This window comes from Ornithorhynchus anatinus, chromosome 4 (assembly GCF_004115215.2).
Source record: "Ornithorhynchus anatinus isolate Pmale09 chromosome 4, mOrnAna1.pri.v4, whole genome shotgun sequence".
Lineage (NCBI taxonomy): Eukaryota > Metazoa > Chordata > Mammalia > Monotremata > Ornithorhynchidae > Ornithorhynchus > Ornithorhynchus anatinus.
The window spans coordinates 134,853,271-134,865,420 of record NC_041731.1 but is presented as its reverse complement, the minus strand read 5'-3'; the positions used below and the strand labels follow the sequence as shown (position 1 = coordinate 134,865,420).

At 47.0% G+C, this 12,150-nt stretch overlaps 1 protein-coding gene across 2 annotated transcripts in view; it reads right to left on the bottom strand.

Annotated features, from left to right (window-relative positions):
- ZFYVE28 (zinc finger FYVE-type containing 28) overlaps positions 1 to 12,150 on the bottom strand; it is a 158,440-nt gene that overhangs the window by 74,246 nt on the left and 72,044 nt on the right. For both annotated transcript variants that reach the window (XM_029064186.2, XM_029064185.2), the window contains exon 2: positions 3,681 to 3,821. In XM_029064186.2, the coding sequence (XP_028920019.1) occupies positions 3,681 to 3,821 (141 nt within the window). The remainder of the gene's footprint in view (positions 1 to 3,680; positions 3,822 to 12,150) is intronic.

Genomic DNA, 12,150 nt, shown 5'->3' with positions numbered 1-12,150 from the left:
ATCTGTATGATGGCCAGGCGGCGGCCCGCGGGCTGAGGCGGCCTCCCCGTGGCTGCCGGGCCCCAGCCAGGGAGAGGCGGCCCTGGCTCTGCCTCACCACTGCTTTTCCTGCTTTTTTTCCCCCCATTTTAGACCGTGAGCCCGGCGTCGGGTGGGGATGGTCCCTCTCTCTGGCCCAATTGTCCAGTCCTAGCGCTTAGTACAGTGCTCTGCACGGAGCCAGCGTTCAATAAATACAACGGAATTATTTTATTTATGAGGTGTATAGCTCCATGATTCTACTTATCGTGATGATGTTGTTTTGTTCTGCTTTGTTCTGCTGTCCGTCTCCCCCTTTTAGACTGTGAGCCCGTGGCTGGGCGGGGATTGTCTCTATCTGTTGCTCGATTGTACATTCCAAGCGTTTAGTACAGTTCTCTGCACATAGTAAGTGCTCAATAAATACTATTGCATGAATGTTTTTATTTTGTTCTGTTTTGCTTTGCTGTCTCCCCTGATTAGACCATGAGTCTGTCATTGGGCAGGGATTGTCTCCATCTGTTGCTCAATTGTACATTCCAAGCGCTTAGTACAGTGTTCTGCACATAATAAGCACTCAATAAATACTATTGGATGGATGGATATAATGGGGATCAAGACTGTGAGCCTCATGCGGGACAGGGACTGTGTCCAACCTGATCCACCCCAGCATTTAGTCCAGGGTCTGGAACATAGTAAGCGGTGAACAAAATACCATGATGACGATGATTATTATTATTATAAGATAATCAGATCCCACATGGGGCTCACAGTCTAAGCAGGAGGGGAACTGGCATTGACTTTCCGTTTTACAGATGAGGGAACTGAGGCATGGAGAAGTGACGTGACTTGCCCAAGGTCACACAGCAGGCAGGTGGTGGAGCAGGGATTCAAACTCAGGTCCTCTGACTCCAGGTCCGTGGTTTTTCCATGGTAGGAACAAGGTCAGAGAAAAGAGGCCCAGAGAGCAGGTTGAGGGTTACGGCACATCTCTGCAAAGTTATCAACTGAAATAATATTCTTAATATTAGTAGAAGTAATAAAATGAATAGTGGCACTTGTTAAGCACTTACTATGTGCCAGGCACTTTACTAAGCACTGGGGTAGATACTGAGGCAGTGGATACAGCACGGGCCCGGGAGTCTGTCACCTGCCTGCTGTGTGACCTTCGGCAAGTCACTTCACTTCTCTGGGCCTCAGTTACCTCGTTGGTAAAATGGGGATTGAGACTGTGAGCCCCATGTGGGACAGGGACTGGGTCCAACCTGACTACCTTGTATCTACCCCAGAACTTAGTACAGTACTTGGCACATGGTAACTACTTAACAAATGCCATAATTATTTTTATTATTATTATTATAATACAAGGTAATTGGATTGGGCAGAGTTCCTGTCCAACATGGGGCTCAAACTCTTAATCCCCACTTTCCAGATGAGGTAACTGAGGCCCAGAGAATAATAATAATACTAATGTTGGCATTTGTTAAGCGCTTACTATGTGCAGAGCACTGTTCTAAGCGCTGGCATAGATATAGGGTAATCAAGTTGTTCCACGTAAGGCTTCATCCCTGTTTTACAGATGAGGGAAGTGAGGCACAGAGAAGTGAGGTGACTTGCCCAGGGTCCCACAACAGACAAGTGGCAGAACCAGGTTTAGAACCCAGGTCCTTCTGACTGCCAGGCCTGTGCTCGAGCCACCAGGCCAGGCTGCTTCTCAAGCCTTCTAGCTCAGGTTGGTTATTTTACATTGGCAGTGGTTTCTGCACCATTTGGGGCCATGAAGCCGCATGGGACGATTTGCCAGCCCTTGGTAAACATCCTTGGCAACTGTGAGGGACAGAGACCCTGGTCATGACTCCACTTCTACACCGCTTCAGTAGCTCAATGGGAGGCCGCTGACACACAAAGAAACACGGCAGGGGTACTCTAGGGCGACAAGGCAGTCCATCACATGTCAAAATAATAATAATAAATTTAATTCAGCACTTACCTTGTGCCAGGTACTCTACTAAGCGCTGGGGTGGATACAGGTTCATCGGGCTGGACACAGTCCCTGTCCCAGAGTGGGCTCACGGTCTTCATCCCCATTTTACAGATGAGGGAACTGAGGCCCAGAGAAGTGAAATGCCTCTCCAAAGTCACACAGCAGGCAAGTGGCACAGCTGGGATTAGAAGCCAGGTCCTTTTGATTTCCAGGCCTGTGCTCTATCCTCTAGGCTACACTGTGCCACCCCCAACACCACGACCCCAGTACCCCGTCCAGCAGGTGGGCAGGAGGGAGGGTCGAACTAAAAGCGTTTATACAAGATAAGCAGTGCAGCCTAGTGGAAAGGGCACAGACCCGGAAGTCAGAGGACTTGGGTTCTAATCTCACTCTGCCACTTGCCTGTGTGGGCAAGTCACTTTGCTTCTTTGTGCCTCAGTTTCCTCATCTCTAAAATGGAGATTAAACCCTACTCCTTCCTACTTAGACTGTGACCCCCCGGTGGGACCAGGGATTCTGTCCAACCTGAGTATCTTGTATCTACCCCAGTGCTTAGTAAAGGGCTCGGCACATAGTAAGCACGTAACAGATACCATTAAAAAAAATCACCATTAGTGTGATGAAAAAACAGAGCAGGAAATGCAAGCTGGAGGCCGGGAAGCAGAGACAGCCTCTCTGAGAGCCAGACCCAATCCTACCTAGGCGCTGACAAAAGATCCCGCTTCATTCCGAGTTGGCCGAGTCTGGAGGAGCCCAGGAGAGCCGCCGCCCACCGCACAGGGCAAGTTAATGGGATGACTGGGTTCGGATGTCAATATCCAGAAGGTCCGCCTTAGGGATTATTTTCCAGGAACACATCGATCCCATCCATCAGAGCCTGCCTGTAAACTCAGCTCAGGAACCAACGGGATCATCAAATACAGGAGAGGCACATCAGTTACAGACTTTCTTTCCTTTCCTCCTCTACACTGTCACCTCCTTGAAGGCAGGAAATGTGACCACCAACTCTGTTAATATAATTATTATTGATAATAACAATAATGATTATATTGGGATTTGTTAAGTTCTCACTACGTGTCAAGTCCTGTTGTATATGCTGACTACGTGTCAAGCACTGTTCTAAGCTAAGTAGATACAAGCTAATCAGGTTGGACCCAGTCCCTGTCCCACATGGGCCTCTCAGTCTTTATCCCCATTTTACAGATGAGGGAACTGAGGCGCTGAGAAGCAAAGTGACTTGCACAAGGTCACACCGCAGACGTGTGGCGGAAATGGGGTTGGAACCCAGTTCCTTCCGGCTTCCAGATCAGTGCTCAATCCACTAGGCAATGCTGCTTCTGTTGTGTTGACCTCTCCCAAGCGCTTAGTACGGCATTCCACACACAGTAAGTGCTCAATCAATACCACTGATTGATTAAAGACATCTTTTTCAGCCTGATCCACCCCCTTATCGCCACCAGGCTCATTTCGACCCCCTCGGTGCACGGTCTTGCCGAAGCCCCCCGAACCCTTTCGTGGTCTTGAGTTGGAGGAAGACAGATCAAACGGGCAGGGGGAAAGTCTCCCTCCAAGGCTCAGAGATGGGCGTTTATCACAGAGGCGAAGTGCTCATAACCCATACGACGGTCCCCGTCCCTGCCAGGCTTCCGCCCCAGGCCCCCGACTCCCGGCCCCTTACCTGACAGGAGCGGAACTGGTTGACCAGCAGGGTACACCTCTGAGGGTCTTTCCTCCCATCCAGGCTGTCCAATTCTGCAGCTACTTGGTTTAACTCTTCATCTGCGTAGTAGAACTGAGCCAGAAGTTGAGGATCAGACCTCTGGAATGAGAAGGTTGGAAGAGCATTTACCTTCATTCATTCATTCAATCGTATTTATTGAGCACTTAATATGTGCAGAGCGCTGTACTAAGCGCTCTACCTGAATGGCCACTGCCCCGCAATGGTTACAGGCTTGTTCTAAGAGGAACAGCGTGGTCTATTGGATATGTGGGACTCTAAGGATCTGGGTTCTAACCTTGGCTCCGCCACCCGTCTGCTGTGTGACCTCGGGTCACTTAAACTTCTCTGGGCCTCAGTGACCTCATCTGTAAAATGGGGATTAAGACTGTGAGCCCTGTGTGGAACAGGGACTGTGCTCAATCATTAATTTGCATCTACTCCAGTACTGAGTACAGTATCTGGCACGTAATAATAGAGAAGCAGCGTGGCTCAGTGGAAACAGCAAGGGCTTGGAAGTCAGAGATAATGGGTTCAAATCCCGACTCTGCCACTTGCCAGCTGTGTGACTGTGGGCAAGTCACTTCACTTCTCTGGGCCTCAGTTACCTCATCTGTAAAATGGGGATTAAGATTGTGAGTCTCACATGGGACAACCTGATTACCCTGTACCTACCCCAGCGCTTGGAACAGTGCTCTGCACATAGTAAGCGCTTAACAAGCACCAACATTATTATTATAATAAGCACTTAACAAATACCATTAAAAAAAACCCTCAGAATTCCCTTCATCATCATCATCACTTTCGTGGTATATGTTAATAATAATGTTGGTATTTGTTAAGTGCTTACTATGTGCAGAGCACTGTTCTAAGCCCTGGGGTAGACACAGGGGAATCAGGTTGTCCCACGTGGGGCTCACAGTCTTCATCCCCATTTTACAGATGAGGTAACTGAGGCACAGAGAAGTGAAGTGACTTGCCCACAGTCATACAGCTGACAAGTGGAAGAGCCGGGATTCAAACCCATGAGCTCTGACTCCAAAGCCTGGGCTTTTTCCACTGAGCCACGCTGCTTCTGTCAAACTCTACTAAATGCTGGGTTAGATACAAGATAATCAGGTCCCGGCTGGATCTCATGGACGAAGCAGGAAGAACAGGTATTGAATCCCCATTTTGCAGATGAGGGAACTGAGGCACAGAGAATAATAACAATAATGGTATTTCATTCATTCAATCAAATTTATTGAGCACTTACTGTGTGCAAACTACTGTACTAAGCACTTGGGAGAGTACAATACGACCAAAGCATGGCACAGTGAATAGAACATGGGCTTGGGAGTCAGAAGTTCATAGGTTCTAATACCAGCTCCACCACTTTTCTGCTGTGTGACTTGGGGGCAAGTCACTTCACTTCTCAGTTACCTTATCTGTATAATGGGGATTGAGACTGTGAGCCCCATGTGGGACAGGGACTGCGTCTAACCCCATTTGCTTGTATTCACCCCAGTGCACAGTACAGTGGTTGGCACACAGTAAGTGTTTGACAAATATCATTATTACTATTATTATTATCATCAAAACCGATTCATTCCCTGCCTAGAGCAAGCTCACAGTCTAGCGGGGGAGATGAACCAAGCACTCTACAAAGTTCTGGGGCAGATACAAGATTAATCAGGTCCTATATGGGGTTCAGAGTCTAAGCAGGAGGGGGAACAGCTACTGAATCCCCATTTTACAGATGAGGGAGCTGAGGGACAGAGAAGTGAAGTGACTTGCCCAAGGTCACACAGCAGGTACGTGGCAGAGAAGGGATTAGACTCTTCGGACTCCCAGGCACGTGGTCTTTCCACTAGGACTTGCAAAATCCCAGCTTCATCTGCACTTTCAACATTTTGATTATACTTTTTTTAAACGTTAAGTGCTTACTATGTGCTAAGCACTGTTCTAAGCGCTTTCCACCCCCGTCGCAGAGCCTGATACCTACAAGGCAGAAGCGATGATTATCCTGTTTCTGCCGCGGCCCTCACACCGTCACCAATCCGGTGGCTGAGATGTCTTGCCAAGTCTGAGTGTCCCAAGAGCTTAGTACAGTGCTTTGCACACAGTAAACGCTCGATAAATTCGATGGACCGTCTGACTAAATTATGGAGGAGGTGGCAGAAACCACTCACGGATAAAACCACACTGAAAAAGCCGGAGTACTGAGGGAGAAACTGAACGTTTCTGGGGTGATCACGGAGAAGCGATGAGTCTGAGCTTAATTGAGGTAGAAACTCCAAAATCCTAATGTAAATTCTGAGGCCACCCGCTAGGCACCTGATCGCTGCAAGAGTTTTCAACTACTCCGCTTTTGCTGTGTCTCCTGAAATAGGATGTAGTCAGTCAGTCAGTCAATCATATTTATTGAGTGCTTACTGTGTGCAGAGCACTGTACTAAGCGCTTGGGAAAGTACAATAGAGCAATAAAGAGACACATTCGCTGCCCACAACGAGCTTACAGTCTAGAAGGGGAGACAGACATTAATAAAAATAAATATTAAGGTTTTAAATAACACTATTATTGTACCTGTTAAAAATTATTCTTATTATTTTTCTTTACCGAGTGCTCCCTGGGTTCAGAGCAGCACTGGGATAGGATGGAACTGGGCTGGAAAAGGAACATAAAATGTTAAGAAAGACAATCTAACTGTGAAGTTATCTCCCCAAAAGAAGGACACACATGGGTTCCACTGTGCCTGCTAGTTTCTTCAAGAAAAGCGTACGATATCTGCTCCTTCCTTTGCTTCTTGCAAGAAAAAGTTTTAGTGAGCCAGCATTAATAGGGTTTTTTTTCCACAAAATGAACAAAATAACACCACACAAGAAAGAAAACAGATGGGAAACTTGAGTTAAAAACAGAGCTGCAATAATTTCTAATTAATTTTGTCCAAATACTGGAAAAAAGACCTGGTGCTCATCCCTTGGACTCGGCCTATACATCAGGCTGAAGATTTAGCTCGCACAAGACTGATTTTTTCCATTGGAAGGATCAGAAATTCTAATTTGTTCCCCAAGATGTGCTGTGGCGCGTTGGATTAGTGGTGTGATTTTTGATTAATTTTTTTCAATCACACACAGGCCGTGTCAAAACAAAGCTGCGTGAAATGGAATCGCTTAATGAGGGAGGGGGGAGAAGAAGAGGGGGAAACGGCTCCAAAATGAATGAACACCACTGACAGACCACAAATGGCCAGGATTTGCAAAATTAAAAAGGGCAACAAATCTGTCCTAATTTCTCACTTCATGCTATGCCAAGTTTATACCAAGTGTTTCTCTCTCCACTTCCTTCTTCTTTTTACTTTTCTTTATCTGAGAAAATCAAAGCCCAGAGCACTGACCGATGCAGAAGCAACATGGCCTGGTGGATACAGCCCGGGGCCGGGAGTCAGAGGATCTGGGTTCTAATTCTGGCTTTGCCACCTGTCTGTTGTGCGACTCTGAGCAAGTCACTTCACTTCTCTGGGCCTCAGGTCCCTCATCTGTAAAATGGGGCATAAGGCTGTGAGCCCCAGGTGGGATATGGACTATGTCCAACCTGACTAGTTTGTATCTATCCCAGAGTTTAGTAGAGTGCCTGGCACGTAGTAAATGCTGAACAAATTCCAGGAAAAAAAAGTGGGTCTGTTTAAAGGTGGAACTAGATAATAATGATGGTATTTGTTAAGCGCTTACTATGTATAGAGCACTGTTCTAAGCGCTGGGGTAGACACAGGGGAATCAGGTTGTCCCACGTGGGGCTCACAGACTTCATCCCCATTTTACAGATGAGGTAACTGAGGCACAGAGAAGTGAAGCGACTTGCCCACAGTCACACAGCTGGCAAGTGGCAGAGCCGGGATTTGAACTCATGACCTCTGACTCCAAAGCCCGGGCTCTTTCCACTGAGCCACGCTGCTTCTCTAGACCAGGGAAGACCAGGAAAGGCAGTGAGTGTGGCTCTGAAACTCCCTTTTCTTCTGGAAAATCAATCAACCCATCATTCAATCGTATTTACTGAGTGCTTACTGTGTGAGTGCTTACTGTGTGCAGAACAGTAATAATAATAATAAAAATTGTGGTATTTGTTAAGCACCTACTATGTGCCAGGCACTGTACTAAGCACTTGGTCACATACAAACCAATCGGGTGGGACAGAGTCCCTGTCCCACGTGAGGCTCACGGTCTCAACCCCCATTTTACAGATGAAGTAACTGAGGTCCACCAAAGTGAAGTGACTTGCCCCAGGACATGCAGCCAAAAAGCTGTCTCCTCCTGTTGACTGTAAGCCCGTGGAGGGCAGGGGGTGTGTCTGTTTATTGTTATACTGTACTCTCCCAAGTGCTCAGTTCAGTGCTTTGCACATAATATGTGCTCAATAAATAGAATTGAATGAATGAAGGGAAGTGGTGGAGCTGGTATCAGAACCCATGACCTTCTCACTCCCACTAAGCGCTTGGGAGAGAACAAAGTAACAGAGTTGACACGCTTGTTCCCTGCCCTTAATGAGCTTACAGTCTAGAGGGATCCTATGAGAAGGCTGGCGCAGCAAAATGAAGCGGCAATGGGTCTAGCCAACTCTGTTGCCCTGTATCCTCCCACGTGTTTAGCACAGTGCTCTGCGCCCAGTACAGGGCTTTGGCCCACTGGAGATATTCAGAATCAATCAATCGTATTTATTGAGTGCCTACTGTGTGCAGAGCACTGTAATATGTGCAGGGAAGAGTACAATATAATAAGAAATAGACACATTCCCTGCCCACAGCGAGCTTACAGTCTAGAGGGGAGACAGAGATTAATAGAAATAACTAAATTACAGGAATGGATGTAAGTGCTGTGGGGTGCCTCTCCAGCTAGACAGTAAGCTACTTGAGGGCAGGGATCATTCATTCATTCAATACTATTGAATGAATTGGTCATGAATTGGTCATGGGTTCGAATCCCGCCTCTGCCACTTGTCAGCTGTGTGACTGTGCGCAAGTCACTTAACTTCTCTGTGCCTCAGTTACCTCATCTGTAAAATGGGGATTAAGACTGTGAGCCCCATGTGGGACACCCTGATTACCTTGTATCTCCCCCAGCGCTTAGAACAGTGCTCTGCACATAGTAAGCGCTTAACAAATACCAACATCATTACTATTTTTTGAGCACTGTATTTTCTGCTAACTCTGTTGGACTCTCCCAAACACTTAGTGTGGTGTTCTGCACAGAGCAAACACCCAATAAATACTATTGACTGTTGCCCCCAAGACAGCTTCAGGAGCAAGATCAATCAATCAATCAAATCATATTTATTGAAGATTTTCTGAGTGCAGAGTATTGTCTGTACTAAACGCTTAGGAGAGTACAATATAACAGAGTTGACAGACACTTTCCCTGCCCACAGTGACCTTAGAGTTTAGAGAAAATGCTAGAAATATTGATTGACTGAATGCCCCAGCTCCCATCCCTAAAATCAAGGCAGCAGAGAAACCTCCATGCGCCCCAGTCCCCGGCATCTCGGCACTTCAGATTATTTCTCTGCTCTCCTGGCAACTGCAGCACGAACATTTATAATAATAATAATGCTGGTATTTGTTAAGCGCTCACTATGTGCCAAGCACTGTTCTAAGCGCTGAGGTAGACACAGGGGAATCAGGTTGTCCCACGTGAGGCTCACAGTCTTAATCCCCATTTTACAGATGAGGGAACTGAGGCACCGAGAAGTTAAGTGACTTGCCCAAATTCACACAGCTGACAAGTGGCCGAGCTGGGATTCCTAATTGGAGATGCAGCGTGACCTAGTAGAATGAGCCTGGGCCTGGCTCTGTCAACTCCTTGCTCTGGGACCTTACTGAAGTCGCATCTCCTCAAAGAGGCCTTTCCTGACTAATTCCTCCTTTCCTCTTCCCCCACTCCCTTCTGGTGGCCCCGACTTGCTCCCTCTGTTCTTCCTCCCTTTAATAATAATAATAATAATGTCGGTATTGTTAAGCGCTTCCTATGTGCAGAGCACTGTTCTAAGCACTGGGGCAGACACAAGGGAATCAAGTTGTCCCACGTGGGGCTCACAGTCTTAATCCCCATTTTACAGATGAGGTCACTGAGGCATAGAGAAGTTAAGTGACTTGCCCACAGTCACACAGCTGACGTGGCAGAGTGGGGATTCAAACCCATGACCTCTGACTCCAAAGCCCATGCTCTTTCCTCTGAGCCACGCTGCTTCTTTAGCCCCACAGCACTATATCTGTCATTTATTTCTATTAATGTCTGTTTCCCCCTCCAGACTGTAAATTCGCTGTGGCAGGGAATGCATCTGTTTATTGATCTATTGTCCTCTCCCAAGTGCTTAGTAAAATGCTCTGCACACAGTAAGCTCTCAATAAAAACAACTGAATGAATGAATGAACTTCTCTGTGCCTCAGCTTCCCCACCTCCTGCCTACTTTACTCTGTGAGCCCCATGTGGGACCTGATTATCTTGTATCTACCTCTACACTTAGACGGTGCTTAACATATAGTAAGTACTTAACAAATAGCTCAATTATTATTATTAACAACAATAATAATAATAATTACTTCTACTACTACTAATAATCCCCACCAGAGGACTGATTCTCTGGAGAAGACACTAATGCTAGGAAAAGTCCAGGGAAAATGTGGAAGAGGCAGACCAGCAACTAGATAGATAGAGACCATAATGACGATAATGGAAGAACCATTAGAAAGATTGAGGATTATGGCAGAGGACAGGGCATTCTGGAGAAAGTATATCCATGGAGTCCCTATCAATCGGAAATGACTCGAAGGAACTGAATTAATAATAACCAGCTGTCAGTCCAGCTCTTGGGTACTGATAAGGTGATTTGCTCTTGCAAATATTCTTTTATTCTTTCCCCTGTCTGTAATTGATTTTAATGGCACAATTAATTTATTTTAATTCACCTAGCATCCTCCACCCCTGTGGCCTTGGTGTACTTTATTGCACTCTGCTGGGTAAGCTTGGGCAAGTCGCTTAACTTCTCTGGGCCTCAGTTCCCTCATCTGTAAAATGGGGATTAAAAGTGTGAGCCCCACGTGGGACAACCTGATTACCTTGTATCTACCCCAGGACTTAAAACAGTACTTAGAACATGTCTAAAACTGAGCTCCGTATCTTCCCTCCCAAACCCTGTCCTCTCCCTGACTTCCCCGTCACTGTGGATGGCACCACCATCCTTCCCGTCTAACAGGCCCGCAACCTCGGTGTCGTCCTTGACTCCACTCCCTCATTCGCCCCATACATCCAATCCGTCACCGAGACCTGCCGGTCTCACCTTTATAATATCGCCAAGATCTGCCCTTTCCTCTCCACCCAAACGGCTACCTTACTGGTACGGGCCCTCATAATATCCCCGCTGGATTATTGTGTCAGCCTCCTCTAGGATCTCCCTTCCTCCTGTCTCTCCCCACTCCAGTCTATTCTTCATTCCGCTGCCCGGATCATCTTTCTGTAGAAACGCTCTGGGCCTGTCACTCCCCTCCTCAAAAACTTCCAGTGGTTGCCTATCAACCTCTGCACAAAACAAAAACTTCTCAGTCTGGGCTTCAAGGGTCTCCATCACCCTGTCCCCTTCTACCTCACCTTCCTTCTCTCCTTCTATTGCCCACCCTGCACGCTCCGCTCCTCTGCCGCCTATCTCCTCACCGTCCCCCACTCTCGCCTATCCCGCCGTCGACCCCTGGCCCATGGCCTCCCGCTGTCCTGGAATGCCCTCCCTCCTCACGTCCACCAAACTTCCCTTCTTCAAAGCCCTCCTGAGAGCTCACCTCCTCCAGGAGGCCTTCCAAGACTGAGCCCCCCTTTCCCTCTGGTCCCCCTCCCCTCCCCCTGTCCTCTGCTCCTTCCCCTCCCCTCAGCACTGTGCTCTTTTGTACATATTATTTATTACCTCATTTATTTTGTTAATGAAGTGTACATCCCCTTGATTCTATTTATCTTGATGATGTTGTCTTGTTTTTGTTTTGTTCTGTTTTGCTTTGCTGTCTGTCTCCCCCGCTTAGAGCCCGTCCCTGGGCAGGGATTGTCTCTGTTGCCAAATTGTACATTCCAAGTGCTTAGTACAGTGCTCTGCACATAGTAAGCGCTCAATAAATACTATTGAATGAATGAATGAATGAGTGAGCGCTTAACAAACACCAAATACAAATACCAAAAATCAATCAGCCAATCAATAATAATAATAATTATGGTATTTATTAAGTGTGTACTACGTGCTAAGCACTGTTCTAAGCGCTGGGGTAGATACAGGGTAATCAGGTTGTCCCACATGGGGCTCACACTTTTAATCCCTGTTTTACAGATTAGAGAATTGAGGCCCAGAGAAGTTAAGTGACTTGGCCAAGGTCACACAGAAGATGGTATTTCCGGAGCATTTTCTGTGTGCAGAGTACTGTCC